Genomic DNA, 15643 nt, shown 5'->3' with positions numbered 1-15643 from the left:
TATGAACAGGGTTTATCGGCAGGTGTGTTTACACCACCGGCTTCCTAGACTTCTACCCAGTAAGTATACAGTATCATCACGTGTATACACATATATACACCAATATACAGAAATACATTTACTGTAACATTTCTTACACTTGCGGCTTTTTTAAGAACAACTTGTTTTGTGACACGCTGTCTGCAGAATTTTAAAAAGAAAGGGAAAAAAAAAACATAAACTGAAAAGCACATTTAAAGACCATAAACAAAAAAATTGCATGAAACACAAAAAATATAAAGCATTCCGATGCAGCTGGGCCACACACCTGTATACAGTAGACAGAAGTAGGTGTCTCCCCAGGGAAGTGCACACAGGCGCCCCCACCCCCCACGCTCACGACAACTGCAGAGGGGACTCTCCTGAAAAGACTCCCTCCCTCAGCTTGCCCAGAAATTCATGCGGCTTTTCAGAGACCCGCGTCATCCTAACGGCACGGATCTGAACGTGCTCCCCTCCACTCTGCGGAGGACAACTAGGAGGAGCTCTGCTTCAACATCGGCAAATGGGCAAACACACACCGCTCAGGGTGCCCCGCAAGGGAGGAGGGAGTGGAAACATCTGCATTTTATAGACACGGGGTTTTGCGTTAGGCTAACACAATCTTAAAGAAAATCTCTTTCTTTATTGGAAACTCAAGGGACAGATCTTCAGAGAAAATGATTAGACCCTGAATTAGTAGAGCGGTGTGTGAGCACAGCGCAGGGGGGCCTGGGAGCGTGTTCTCCCGGGAGCCAGCACTTGAAGGACACTGCTCTGGTGGGTGCAGGTGGCCGCAATGCCTTTTCCTCTGTTCTCTGGGACAAAGTCCCCTCCTGCCAGGTCCATACTCAGGATGAGAGAGAGAGGCTCACAATACGGCCTTCCTGCCGGCCGTGCCAGTTACAGGACAGGCCCGAGGGACCCAGCTGCCCACTGCCAAGGCCAACCCAGTGGAAGGTCCAGGCCTGGGCAGGGTGGTGGTGGCCGCACCTGGAAAAAGCACCCAGGAGGCATGTGGCGGGCGACAGGTACAGAAACTCAACAGGCGGCCACGTGTGCAGTGACGTCAGTTTGAAATTCATGAAACATTTTCTTTCACTGCCATCGGTACAGTCGTAAATCCAACCAGCTAACACTTGTAATGTTAAAATTGGGGACATATCAAGTTTAGCACTATTTTCTACAACTATAAACTCAGGGTTGTACTTTCCCTAAATTGGCTTCATCATCATTACTCTCAGAGCCCTACAGAATTTAGGGGAGCTCGGGACTAGAGCAAGAACCATCTGTAAAAGGGCACCTTTCACCAGAAACCCGAGATCAATGCAGGTTTAAACATTTTTAAAAATAAAGCTAACTTAAAGGCAAATGGAGACAATTTTGTTCCTAATATAGATAGCCCTGCGTGAGTCAACACCAAGGAAAGTATATGGAACCCTGGAAGTTATTTCCACAGCAGCCTCTTCGTATGTTCACTTGAACGGAGGGGCTTCCCAGCCGTGGAGACAGTGCCCTAGCTGTTCTCTGAGGCATGGCCAGGGGCCCAGGGACCACCATCACACCCGGCGAGACTTGCCCCTGCCCAGCAGGGACGTCCCAGGATGGGCACCTCGGTGAGAGGGGCTCCGGGGTCCTGCTGCACCCGTGTCCCCGGCTTCAGGGACGGGAGAGACCGACCTCCCCCACTCCTGCAGTATCCAGGTGTCAAATCCCAGGCGGCTGAAAAGGGCTGAGGTGAGCAGGCTCCTCAGGTCAGAGTGCCCAGGCCCGAGGGTGCTGGGCGTGGGGACCAGGGCTGCAGGCACCCTGAAGCCCATGGCCGCCCCAACGGCTCCCAGAATAGCAGCGAAAGGGACCCGGGCCTGGACAAGGTGAAGAAGCACCGAGAAGCCTTGGAACTGTTCCACCTGGATATACTCTGGTCAGACAAGGCGACCGCAGGATCTACCTGCCTCAGGGACAGTGGACCTGAGGGCCGCTGTCCAGGCACCTCCCCTGCCACCTGCCACCCTCTCACCCCAGGGCAGACCCTGCACAGCCTGTGCGGCCGAAATGGCTCGAGTATCTCTCAGTCAACTGACCTTCCTGAGACAGTGGTAGAGTAATTTCTCTTCTACAGATTTAAACCTAAAAACCGTTGCCCCTTCCTGCACTGTACATATTCCCGTTTTCTCAGCTCTCAATGGTATTTTTGCTCTGAGTCCACCACTCTGTAGCTTTTAACTGCTTGTTTCTGAAATATCTGATTTCCAAGAACAGCATGAGGCTTTGCATTGCTCTGCTCTATCACCACCGTAGTCTGACGACCTCGGGCCTCGGCATCAAGGGGGAAGTGGGGACCACAGGACGCCCAGCCCCTGCAGGGGCCCAGCTGCAGCCCTCACCTCGCTCCTCAGGAGGGTCTGGACGCCGCACTTGTGCGGGCAGGGCACCGCCACGCAGGGACACTCCGTATCTTCGTGTTTCTGGAGGAGAGAGAGAGACCGTTGCCAACTCTGAAACATACGACCTGCCTTCCTTCAGAGGCCCCCATCACACCTGCACAGGCCGCTGTGTTACACAAGTGTGAGTGCTGACAAGGCGGGCCCTCACCAGAGCTACCCAGACCTGACTGGTTGGAGCAACTCAAGAGGGGGGTCACTCTAGGACAGCCCCGCCCCAGCCCACCTTCGTGCCCTCTGGCCGTGTCCCCCAGGCCGCCGCCGCCCCACCACCTGCGCCTGGCAAGCTCGCTCACACGGGGGTGGACACCAGGGCCCAGCCTCTACTGGCTGGGGCAGACACTTCCCCTCTGGCTTCTCAGCTTGGAGTCTGGAAACGATGCTTCTCAAGAGCCTAAAAACAGTGTGATCCCCAGGAATTTCAATGACTGTCCTGAGAGTGTGCCTGGATTTCCTTTAATGAAAAGGCAATGTAGGTATGTGCCAGTGTGGCCCTTCTCTGATGGCACAGATTTCAACACAGAGCCTGGGTGCTGGCCACTGCTGAACTCTGTGCCACGGGCACCTGCTGGCACCTGTCCAGTACACCTGCCACCAGCAAAGCACGGGCCAGAGCTCCCGCAGGCCAGCAAGCCCAAGCGGCCTGGAGACAGCACCTCCAGACACGTGACGGAGGCCACACAGGGAGACCCTAGACCCGCCATGAAACACAGCTGGGGGCCAGGCTTCAGAGGGCAGCACTCGGCAGGAGGAGAGACGGCGGGCTCCCCTCAGGCCTAGGACACGCCGGTTCTGCCGGCAGGGCCTCCAGCCAGGCTGCACCAGGGCAGCACTAGCCACGCGCTGTCTGACCAGGAAGTGTGTGGGCCAGGGACAACGGTGCCCGCCAAGGACACTTCTCTGGCCTGCGAGGCCAGTCATCCTGCCACCTGCAGTCCCTGGTCTGGATCAGCCTGGCAGGTGGGCAGTGTGGAGAGGACCCCTCTGCTCCCGAGCGTGGTCCTGGAGGCCCACAGAGGCCCCAGCGCCTGCAGCGGGCAAGCCCATGGCTGTCTGGAGCTCATTGGAAGGCTCTTGGCTGGACTGAGCCTGACCAGCACCTCCCACAAGGGGACCCCTGGGTACTGCTGAGAATCCCTACGAGTTCCCCAGTGCCAAGTCAAGGTGTCCTGCGTCTTTCAGTGGGATGTCTCAGCCAGATGGCGTCAACCTGTAGGCGGGGAGTGATCAGATCTCCCTCGGAGGGCAGCGGTAAGGATGGAGTCAGTCCCGGGCCTGGAGAATGGGCGTGGCCAGTGCTCCAGATACCACGCCCCCCTCCCAAAGCTCCCATTCACCCGGCCGGGCCTGCCTTGGCCTTGGATCAGCCTGGCCCAGGACAGTGAGGAGCACGGATGGACAATCACCCCGTGGCAGGGGTGCGGGGAGAGCGCCTGGGGGTGGGGTTGCGGGGGGAGCGCTGAGACGACTCAGGGGAGGGGCCATGCACTGGGGAGGGCAGGCAGGGGGCAGTGGGAGGAGAGGCTGGGGCCTGCACGCCAGGCCAGTCAGGAGCTTCATGTGCGCCCTGCAGACCTGTGCAAGGATGATCAAAACAGGCTTTTCTGGCTATCGGAGGGTAAGCGTCTCACATGGGATTTGGGGGGTTTTGCCAGTTCTGTCAAACCTTCCCATCTCCAACAGCGATGACTTGCAATTCTTTAACGTGTAGCTATCAGCACACTCTTTATCTTACGCATTTCTATTTCCTGTGACTTGCCATTTATAGCTTTGCCCACTTCAGTGGGTTGAACAGTGACCCCTGAAATATCTCCCTCCCAGACCTCAGAATGTGACCCTCTTGGAAAGAGGGTCTCTGCAGATGTAATGAGTTAAGAGGTGACCTTTGGCCACCCTTTACAACTCTTTGACTTTTCACAAATTAACAGAACTATTCAAAGAGAATGATACTCTATAATCTCTGGGCTAAATGGAAGAGTTTTTTTTCTGATGCTTTATGCTAACAGATTAAAAAAACAAACTCAAAAATACCTGACACGCCAATACTATAGTTCAAAGATAGAAAAGAACTGCTCATAAGACCTTGTGGGTCTCTGTGCTGTATCAGTCTACACCACAGAACACAGGACAAGGAGGAAAGTCAGGATGACCTGGGGCTTCGGGCCTAAGTTAAACTGTGCTTTTAAAAAACAGACTTAAGGCCTGAGAGGATGAGGCTGTATGAGAGTTGAAGAATAAGACCTGGGAGTCGAATTCCGCCACTACCAGGGCCCTTTCCTGGCGGGGAAGGAAGTACGGGTGTGGCTGCCTGCTGGCGCTGGGGCCCCGGGGCCCGGGGCCCAGAGGGGCTGCACCAGGGTGACCCCCAAGCAGGCATGTTCCCCACAGTGATCACAGGCAGACAGAAAGTAAGATCTGCCCCAAAACGCACTGCAGGGTCAGCACCCTGAGGACACGCCAGGATGTCTCCATCACTGAAAGGTAGGAAGATTTACGAGGAAGGTCTCCTGGTACAACTCAGGCCCCAAACTTGCAGCTACCGCTCTGTGCTTCTGCACCTGCCTCCTCTCCATAGTCAACACATTTAAGACCCCCTGTCAGGTCAGATGCCACGTCCTCTCAACAGCCCTCACGGACCCTGTCCGGCCAGGTGAACCGGCCCTTCCCACAGCGGCATTTACACAGTTGTATAACTGGCCGTCTCCCCCACCAGACGGTGGAGTGAAGGGGAGAGACTGTGATTTGTTCTCTTGCGTGTCCTGGGCAACTGGCCTGGGGCTGCTGCTCCAGCGTTTCAAGCCACCACGAGCGATGCTGTTATTCCAAAACCCGCCTCTTCGCAGGCTTGACTGAAGCTTAGAGTGCGTTACTGACAAGCTATTTCACTCACATGCTTTACAATTCTTTCTCAAATGAAAATTAATTTCTGAATTCTATTCTGCAAATAGAGGTAATTGATTTTTGCAAGAAGCAAAGTATAACTTTGATAGCAACATGGTAATATGTGTAAGGTCGGCAGGATTGCTCATTGGGTACATGTTGCCTTCATTCAAATTTAATTACTGAAGAAGTTATTCAATTATGAAAAATACTATGTCTATTTTCCAAAGGGGAGGGCACTTAAAGGTTATTAATAACCAGAAACAACAATCAAACAGACTTCACGAGGGAAGAAAGTCACAGGCACAGAAAAGTTAAACAAAGAAGGTAAAGTGGAGGTCACAGGGATTACTCTCACTTCATACAGAAAAACTAAGACAGCCGTTTCTAAATGGGGGTCAGTATGTACTCCCGAACATCTGCCAGGAACCAGCCGGTGGTCCTCAGGCCTGGCTGCCTGTCCAGGGCCCCTCTGTCTGCTGACCCACCAGTCACTGGCCTGGCGGGTTCAGAAGCCCCACCCAGCCCCGGCCTATCTCCCTCTGGGACGTCCCCCTCAGGGCCCTCCCGGGCTGGCTGCCCCTCCGCTGGATGACCCCCCCATGCTTTGCAGGCTGTAAGCACTGTGCACCCAGGCCTCAGGCCTTGACTGGCCCTTCTCTCTACTCGCTCCAGGCCCTGGGCTGCCAGGACCACCTATTAACATACCCTGTGGCACAGACCACTCCCTCCTCCCCAGAGCCCGCTCTCTCCCTCTGAGCCACACCTGGGCAGGGCACTCTGGTTCACCCGCTGCTCTAGTTACAAGCACTGGGCATCCGCTCAACTCACACTCCGTGCTCAAGCCACCGGCTAGTCCCACTGGCTCTGCGTAATGCTGACCAACCACATCTGCCCCTTGCTCAGGGCCGCCCCGACGCCCACCGCTAGTCTGCTCTCATCAACTTCCCACCTCACCCCTGCCCTGTGCGAGGCAGCCCCTGAAATCTACCTGCTGAGTTGGCTCCATCTCGGAGCCAGAGCTGCCCGTGGCCGCTCCCCCTGCCCCGATGCTCTTCCCGCATCGTCGCGACGGCCTCAGAGGGGCCCGCCCTCACCAGCCCTGCTCCCATCTTTGTTGTACTTATGACCTCTTCCCACTGGAAGATGAGGTCACCCTGAACCCCTAGCCCCTAGAACAGCGCCCAGCACACAGTCGGCATGCAGTAAATATGTACTCAACAAGCAAATGTTCAACAGTGTCCACACCGCTGACTCTTTTGGAAGCTTGTCCTCCATCCCAACATCTGTTTCTCTTTAATTTACACGTAAGTGATCTGATTCTAACATGCGCACAATATAAAACTGTGCGGAAACAAGGGAGGCACGAAAAAACGTTAACTTCTCCTCTCTCTCCAAGAGACAGCTGTACTTCAACGCTGTGGGATCAGTCACCCTGCTGAAGTGATGGTTCTGTCTCAGTGTCTCGGAGCCGTAGAATGGTTAAGCGATCCGACAAGATTCTGAGGCTATTCCCTGGGACAAGTGGAAAATTCTACCTTTTTTTGAATAATCAGTCTTCATTTCTTTTTTTTTTTTTTTTTGGCACCCCAAATGACAGTCGATCAAGGCAATGGAAAATGCTAATTGCATAAATCAAAACGGGCAAAACAAATACAGCTTAGCTCTGTAATAAAGTCAGATGAAAATTGCTAGTTACGCCTATCTTTTCTCTGTATTTCTGAGAGAACAGTCATTTGACAAGCTACTCTGTGGACAAACGGCATCTGGATGGAGCCAAGGTGGGGAAGCGAGAGGACACTGCACCTGCAACGTGACCATTGGGACCTGGCTCTTGCAGTGGCTGCACGTGGCCTCGCGGTATTTACAGGCCTTCTCCACGTGGTCACGCAGGTCCTTCCTCAGCACTCTCTCTTTGCAGTCGGCCCGGACACATGGAAGCTCCTCAAACTGGCAGTCATTCTTCAAATGCACCTGGAAGGCAGACCATTCGGAGTTCTCAACTGGCAGACCTCCAGTCTGAAATACCAATTCTAGCCTCTACGCAGTCAAATCCTATGCAAGCGCCTCCTATCTGCTGCTAGACCATCTTTTCACGGAGAAGAGTGACCACCGTATCAAGAGATACTGAATTTCATATTCCATTTAGTGATTACTCAAACGATATGCTTTTGAAGAACTAAGTCAATTAACCTTTCTTCCTGGATAAATAAATGATTATCCGCTAAGGACTTCATTTTATTCTAATTCAAATATCCTTCCAGGATTAAATATATGTGATAGTAATAAAAAAAATAAGAAGTTACATGGAATTTTATGGTTATAAAAAGGAGGAAGTGTAAATGGGCCTTCTATAATTAACAGTCAATTCAGATTTCTTTCTATTCTAAATAGGGCAGGGTGCTCAAAAACCAATTGACATTTCTGCCTGTGATGTCATAAAAATAACACTTGACACCCAAGTGGCTCTGCCTGCTCTCCTATTTGGTTGTGTCTGAAAGACGGATGCAGACATGGTCTTAGGGGCTCCATGGTGCTGACCGGGGACTGGTGTTTCTGGACGTCTCACCACACTCACCAGCAGGTGCCCCAGGGCCAGCTGCTCCGCACAGCCCCGGCCCTCGTTCCGACAGAATATCTGAAGGGCCAGAATCTCCCTCTTGCAGCAATTATCCTTAAACACCTGAAATTGAAAGATAGCTATTTTAGAGGATTAAGATTTCTTAATCTCCACATGCTGCTACTTTAGACAAGGCAAAACCACTCTAAAAAGTCATGAGCACATCCCTGAAGAGGGCTCACAAAGCGCTAAGGACCGTTTGAATGTCTAAGTGAGTAGAATGAAGGAGCCATCCCCACTAAGAGACACAGTTTACATGATACAACCTTAACTACCAGCTTTTAATGGATAAACCCAAAGTAAGCAAGTTGTACTGAACAACTGAAGACCACTTTGGAGCATCCAAACGTTTTAGATGGACTCTGACATTCTCAGGATGAGCCCACACCAGGACCGAGTTCACACTTGGATCCTGGACACTCCCAGGCCCCAGCCTTGCTGGGAGCGGAACCTCCCATGGAGGAACGGGGCGGTGCGAGCGGGCGCTACAGCGTGAGGCCTTGCTAGATCCTTGCTGGAGGAGCAGAGAAACCACCGTAAAAGACAACAAGTGGCAGATGGTTTGTACAACATTTACCTTGGTCCCTGCTCTGAAGGTGTATCACTTGTAACTAACTCATTTTTCACCAAAAGGAAGGCATTAGCTTGCTATTTAAGAAACTTTAAAAAACATGTTGCAAAGATATAGTTAATCCAACAATGAAAATGTCCCCCTTTGAAAATGAAAACCCTCCTTTAATTTTCTTTTTCCCTTAGAAAACAAGTACTCTCACTCCTTCTAACATCACAAGCTACACCATCCTAGTACTCAGGCACTTCTAAGAAACCCCCATGCACTAATGCTCTGTAACAGCAGAAAATCAGAGAGCTCAACAGGCTTTTCTTGACTCCACAAGTAAAGAAATAGAATCAACAGCTGCTAAGAGTTAAAAATAAATTAGTTTGGAGGCAAATCTAATCTTAGGTAAACATGACTTTTTTTAAAAAGGTCATAATTTAAGATGTTGAAAGTCAACAGAGCAGGTATTTTTAACCAGTAAGAAATAATGTGATCACAGAAAATGATCCTTCTGTGCCACTAAGTTTCTTTTCTTTTCTTTGGGCTGCCCCTCCTGGCTTGTGGGATCTTAGTTCTCTGACCAGGGACTGAACCCAGGTCCACGTCAGCAGAAGCACAGAGTCTTAACCGCTGGATCACCAGGTAATTCCCTAAGTTTCTTAAATCACTTGAGTTTAACTTTGGTTCCCTAGTGGCTCAAATGGTAAAGAATCTGCCTGCAATGCAGAAGACCCAAGTTTAATCTCTGGGTTGGGAAGATCCCCTGGAGAAGGGAGTGGCAATCCACTCCAGTATTCTTGCCTGAAGAATTCCACAGACAGAGAAGCCTGGTGGGCAGCAGTCCACGGGGTCACAAAGAGTCTGACACATCTGAGTGACTGCTGCTAGGCTGCTAAGTCACTTCAGTCGTGTCCAACTCTGTGCGACCCCATAGACAGCAGCCCACTAGGCTCCACCATCCCTGGGATTCTCCAGGCAAGAACACTGGAGTGGGTTGCCATTTCCTTCTCCATGCATGAAAGTGAAAAGTGAAAGTGAAGTCACTGAGTCGTGTCCAACTCTCAGCGACCCCATGGACTGCAGCCCACCAGGCTCCTCTGTCCATGGGATTTTCCAGGCAAGGGTACATAACTTAGTAACTTAGGGAGAAAAAAACATAGACTGAAAACATAAGAACGATAAAAGTAGAGAACTTCAGGGCTGAGAAAGAGCTCATATCATTTCTGCAACCATCCCATTTTACAGATGGGGAAGCAGAGGCCCTGGGGCGGTGCCATCCTCAGTGACCTGCCCAGTGGCTGAGGTCAGTCTCCCGGGGCCCAACCAGACCTACATTTTCCCATGAGGACCCCTTGCTTATTCAGTCTCATTTACGAGTCTTCATCAAATTCCATAATCGTTCTTCAGCTATCAATGCCACTGAAAAATAGGGACAACAACTCTGCCTAATGAAACGAGGCACTAAAAAGTTCGCCTCAGCCACTGCTTCAACCTCCTCTCTCAGTCACATGGGTTTGTAATTTAGTCGCTCAGTGTCCGACTCTTTGTGACCTCATGGACTGCAGCCCACCAGGTTCCTCTATCCATGGGCATTTCCCAGGCAAGAATACTGGGGTGGGCTGCCACTTCCTCCTCCAGGGGATCTTCCTGACCCAAGGATAGAACCCGTGTCTCCTGTATTGGCAGGTGGGTTTTCTGCCACTGAGCCACTGGGGAAGCTTGTTACATTGGTTAGATCATCGCTGACAGGTTGCCATGTCAAGACAACGGGTAGAGCTGAGTAAGCAAGCCACAAGTCCCCACGCGCGCCGGTGCTGCCGAACAGCAAGGCCGCGGGAAAACCCGAGTGAGAACTCCATTGTACAATTTAATGGCCTACACTTAAAGAATGGTTAGGTTCATTAATCTAAATATCAGAACCACATACTTTTATTGATCTTTTAAGTACTTCAAGAACGAGTGGTTTCAAATGAGAAGTGTGCCCGGGAGGGCTTGGCAGGGTGCAGACGACCACATGGTGGGTGAGAAGGGCCCGGGCCCCTGGGTGCTGGGCTGCGGGACCCTCACGAGCTCTGAGGCACCCTCGGCCACGCAGGGGACGGGAGAGCTGAAAGTGCACGTGTCTAATGACTTCCAGACACTGCGTGGGGCAAGAGAGAGCACATTCAGTGGGGCCCGCAGACCAGCACCGTCTGAAGGCTGAACGCAGCCATCTGGGAGGCGGACCCGAGATAACAGCGCACATCCCCCACCCGGGGTCTTGGAAGGTGAAACCATGACTGACCCAGGGGAGGAGGCAGGCTCGGGGGCTGAAGCACCTGCCCAGTATATCTGCCCAGTGTGTCGGGGTGCTTACAGCCCCCTGCCTCGACCCTGCTCCGCCAGCCGTCACAGCCAGGGAAACTCAGAGCCAGCATGCGAGACGAAAGCCTTGAGGAAGGCACCACCCAGCGCAACACGGGGACCAAACAGCTTATTAAAAAACCAGGAATACCTTGTCTTTGATGATGACTTCTTGACAAGCAGTACATTTTGGGCTGGAGGAGCTGAGGGGAGAGACACAGTAAACGTGTTAGAGGGCGAGCACCTTCTCATCTGAACCCACTGGGAACCCTGAGCCATTCCCTTAGGGGTCGTGTCTGCTGTGCAGAGCTCGGAGAAACAGGGCTTCAGGATGCCAGGGTAAGTTTGGTTTAAATATGGTTTAAACGGGAGAAAAGGGTTAAGATTCTTTTTTAGTAGTGATTTTTCATAAGGAAGTTTTTCAGCAGAGCAGCTGAGATCAGTCCCTCTTGGAAAGTCCCTTTCAATTAAAAGTGAAATTTCATTTCAGAAACCAAAAGCAGCTCCCCGCGGAGGGGCTCTTCGGCCTGAGTGTCCCCAGCTCCCCGGAGGGCCTCTGAGCAGTGCTGCCTTAGCAGCACAGAGTGCCGGATCCGCAGGCTGTCTCTTCACAGCTGCAGAAAGGCTGATGGAGTGCCAGGACTTGAGTCCCATGGGAATTGAAAGCTGAGCCTGTCTACAGAGACCATGAGTCTCCAACATCATTCTTGTCCCCAAACTCGGGACTCGAGCCACTGCTCCCTAGCTGCCCTTTTTTGGACTTGAGTCTCACCCCCATCCTGTGCTGGAAACCACCTCCGAGAGATTAAAAATAAAAAACTAATTTTGAGTGCTCCTTCCTTCCAGGGCCCCTGCCCTCGACAGCCTGAGGGCACCTGGCATCCAGGCCAGGGGGCACAGTAGGAGATCCTGGAACAGCAGGCAGGTGGGCAGGGGGGCCCTAGGGAAGGGGCGGGAGATTAACAGGCTTTAAAATGATAGCTCGCTCATCCAGACTTCACCAGCACGGAGCCTGTGCTCACCTGTTTTAATCATGGGACTCTCTGAGAGGCCTTAGAGCCCAGGGCGCCTGGGGGGGATCCCCTGACACCTGCCGAAGGCGGAGCAGGAGGAGCGCCAGGAACAGAGGAGGGTGGAGACTGGAAGAGACCCCGCCCCCAGCCCACCCGACCCACGGGCCCCCCCCAACCCCACGAAGGGAAAGCGGCGCCCTGGGGCTGCACCGCTGCAGTCACTAAACTCCGTTCCAGAGCTGAGTCCTCAGTCTCGGGGGAGAGGACGAGAGCTCAGCAGCAAGTCCCCAGAGGGGACCCTGGGGAGGGAGGCTGCCCCCAGCGGAGGGCTAGACGAGCCAGGGCAGCCTTCCCGGCTTCCGCCCGCCGGCGGGGGCCCAAGCTGAGCATAGTGCTCAGCATCCTGCCGGGCGAATCCTGCGGGATGAACCAGCACGCTCCGCTGTACAACTCCAGCCTCCCTGACGCTGGGGGCTTTGAATGGCGTTAATTCACAACGACATGCCCGCGAGGGCTGCTGCGGGCTCCCTGACACTCAGCTCCAGGGCATCCTCTCCTTACCGAGGACCTGCCCCCCACATCCCGAACATGTTGCACATCCCCTATCCTAGGGGATCGCCCCGAAGGGCCCCACCATCGTCGGTGGACGGGGTGGCTCCTCCCCAGAACGTGAGCGCCTCCAGCAAAACTGGGCCCCGCAGACAGGGGACAGGGGCCCCAGGGGAGAGACCTCGCAGGGGGAGTTGGGGAGGGCTGCCCCGAGTCTGCGGCAGGACCCAGGCCCTCCAGCCAGACGCACCTGAGCAGGGCGCCCATGCAGGTCTCACAGAAGCGGTGCCCGCACTCCGTCTGCTTAGGGCTGCAGAGCACCAGGCGGCACTTCTCGCACTTGTACTTGTCCTCCACGGCCTTGACGAAGCGCTCCTTGTAGCCGCCCTGCTCAGGGACCAGCACGGCCGGCCCGGCTCCACGCTCAGGGTGCAGCTTCAGCGGGGGGTTGGTAGGCAGGGTGCCGGCCGCGTCGAGCTTCTTACTGGGCTCCATCCTAGGAGAAGGGGGTCCATCAGAGCGGGGACCTGGCGGGGGGCTCCCCATGGGCTTCCAGCCTCCAGCACCCAGGCCCCTGCCCCCCGGGACCTGCTGCTGCGATGCACAGACCACATTAGTAAGGCTCTTCAATTCAAAACGCAGATGCTGCTCTGCGTCATTTCGCCTTCTACGGACTGGACCGTTCTGACGGGCGGCTCCTGTCACCCAGCGACCACCTCCCTTGGCCGGGCTGCCCGGCCCCCTTCTCGAGCCGGCCCCGCAGCCTCGGACCCACCCTGGGTGTGCGGGACCCGGTGCCCAGGACTGGACGCCGATGGGGACGCTGGGCCTGGCCAACCGCACGGTGACACGTGGCTGGTCCCCACCTTCGAGGCCCTGTCCCAGCAAAGTAGGAGGTGCCTGGAGACACAACGGAGCTCCTTTCAAAACTTACCAGGTCTCTCAAGATCAGCTGTGGTCCTGCTCAATCCATCTATTTCTGCTACTGACACAAATAAGGGCCAAATGCCTTTTCCTTATGAGGTGCTGGGCGTCCACCCACCCCTCCACTTCCCTCAGCCCGAGGCTCCCCACCAGCCAGGTCAGGCCGGACTCGGGTTCTGCGGGAACGGGGCATGCTACACGCCCGGCCCCAGAGCAGCTGGCGGGCCGGGGGCAGAGGCCGCGCTGCCCGAGGCTCACTCCTCACGCTGCCTCTTCCCGCCCCTGGACAGGGCCAAAGGGAGGCACGCCTGTGGCCAGGACGTGCAGGAACCACGCAGGAGGCAGTGCCTGTGACAGGAAGATGACCCGTGTTCCAGCCACACGGGCGTTACTTTTAACAAAAAGCACACTACTGTGCAAAGCGCAGGAGCCTCCTGTGGCGTCAAAAAAAAAAAAAAGATTTCAAAGTGACCCCAAAAGGCCAGCGACCCTTTGCTCCCCATCACTGATTAGAATTCTATTTGTCAAGACACTAAGTAGGAAGGTGCCTGTCCGGGAAACGGGTCAACCAGGAGTTGGCCTGCTGCCACGGGACTGCCTGCCCGTCCTCCTGCAAATGCTGACCCCAGCTCCGCGCCTCCTCCCCACACCCCTCTCGCCTTCTCACGGAGCCCACCCTGGTCGGCCCACTCAAGGCCCGCCCCGCAGTCCATGCTCCCAAAACTGCTGCTTACAGCTTATTTACTGCCTCACTCCCTGAGGCAGGGCGTGGGTTTGGATCTGCTTTGTTGAACAGATTCCGGGCACCCGGAATCACTAGGGCCTGAGGTAAAAGATTCTCATTACACATCTGCTGAGTTAACAGAGGGAAAGGTGAGGTCTGAGCCACTCACAGCAAACTGTGTTTCTGTGAAGCCAGAAAAAAGAAAAACTTCAGTTTTCAGAACTGATCTCATAGCTTCATGCCTTGAAAACCTGTGCTTAGATCAGACGCTACTTGCGACTGTGGTTTAGTATTTTATCCTATAATGCGTGAGGAACGTGTGTTCCATAAGTAAACAGTTTTCAGTGAGACGTGTTTGATTCTTTGGTTGTGAATTACTATTTCAAATATAAGAGACAACTCAGGATGAAGCTAATGACAAACTGGGTATAGGTCACATGTCCTCTGAACAGACAAGTGAAGAACACAGGTTTGGATCCTTGGTTTTTACAGGCTGCTTAAGACAAGTGAGCACGCGCCAAGAATCGCAAGCACATGAGCAGAACCTCCCTGCAGCCTGTCCTGAAGGCAGAGCCCAGGCCTGTCAGGACTCCCCTGGAATGTGGGGTGCTGACCGGGCACCTGTGCCACACACCCCAAGGGCGCCTCGAAAGCCCGCCCAGGGGCCCCGTCCCGCCCCACGCATGGTCCATTCCTGAGCTGAGCTGCTGGCTGGATAATGAGCTTCCAGGGATGGAGGGAAGGAAAGCACCTGGGCAGGAGAGACAGGAAAAGCATCAGCCCTCCTTAAATACTCGCAAGTGAGGTCAGAGAAGATGACCTGAATACGACGCATCCAGGCCAGGCAAATCCCAGATCCCCGGAGCAGGCGCTCCATCAGCAGGGGTGGGGGGAGTGGGCGTGCCTACTAGGGAATGGGGCTTCCTGGGCGACCCAAGGGTTTTGGAACTGGGCACAGGGGTGACTGCACACTCTGTGAAGAGACTAAAAACCAGTGAGCCGTACACTTTAAAGGGGGTGGACTCTATGGTATGTGAACGATACTTCAATGTAAAATCTAAACAAAGAGTATTTCAAAGTACCTGTTTAAGCCAGTTCCATTTAGGTTTGGTTAATTTGTGACGTTTATACATAGCATCATACACTTTAAATGTAAGACTAGAATCGAAGTGGCTGTGCCCTATGCTGGGGAAGGGTCTCAGGAAGATTTCTCTGTCAGAGTACACGCTGGCAGAGAAGACAATGAGGCCCAGAGGCGGACGCTCTGCTGGTGTCCGCGCGAGTGTGCAGACACCCAGGATCAGCACACGCACGTGGAGGGAACGCAGCTCCCCCTTCCTCCGCACAAACCACGCTGGGTGTGCAACACATGCACACCAACCACAGCTCTCCTGGCCTCACCAACTGCACCCCGGGCCTCTCTCCACAGCGCCCTGTAAGCACGCCCCGTATCGTGGGGAAGGGCCACACGGCACTCCACGCGGACGGCGTCTCCACAGCGCCCTGTAAGCTTGCCCCATATCGTGGGGAAGGGCCACACGGCGCTCCAAGTGGGCTTCACCTGTTCTG

General features: G+C 54.0%; 1 protein-coding gene across 2 annotated transcripts in view; it reads right to left on the bottom strand.

Annotated features, from left to right (window-relative positions):
- The window catches only part of TRAF3 (TNF receptor associated factor 3), an 86795-nt gene that overhangs the window by 13879 nt on the left and 57273 nt on the right, over window positions 1-15643 (bottom strand). For both annotated transcript variants that reach the window (XM_052659747.1, XM_052659746.1), the window contains exons 3-7: window positions 12677-12922; window positions 11016-11067; window positions 7921-8025; window positions 7149-7316; window positions 2406-2486 (exon numbers count right to left, since the gene is read on the bottom strand). In XM_052659747.1, the coding sequence (XP_052515707.1) occupies window positions 2406-2486; window positions 7149-7316; window positions 7921-8025; window positions 11016-11067; window positions 12677-12921 (651 nt within the window). In that variant the 5' untranslated portion in view covers window position 12922. The remainder of the gene's footprint in view (window positions 1-2405; window positions 2487-7148; window positions 7317-7920; window positions 8026-11015; window positions 11068-12676; window positions 12923-15643) is intronic.

The sequence above is a fragment of the Budorcas taxicolor genome, chromosome 21 (genome assembly GCF_023091745.1).
Source record: "Budorcas taxicolor isolate Tak-1 chromosome 21, Takin1.1, whole genome shotgun sequence".
Taxonomy (NCBI): Eukaryota; Metazoa; Chordata; class Mammalia; order Artiodactyla; family Bovidae; genus Budorcas; species Budorcas taxicolor.
Note: the sequence above shows the minus strand (reverse complement) of the source record. Positions and strands in the feature narration are given on the sequence as shown.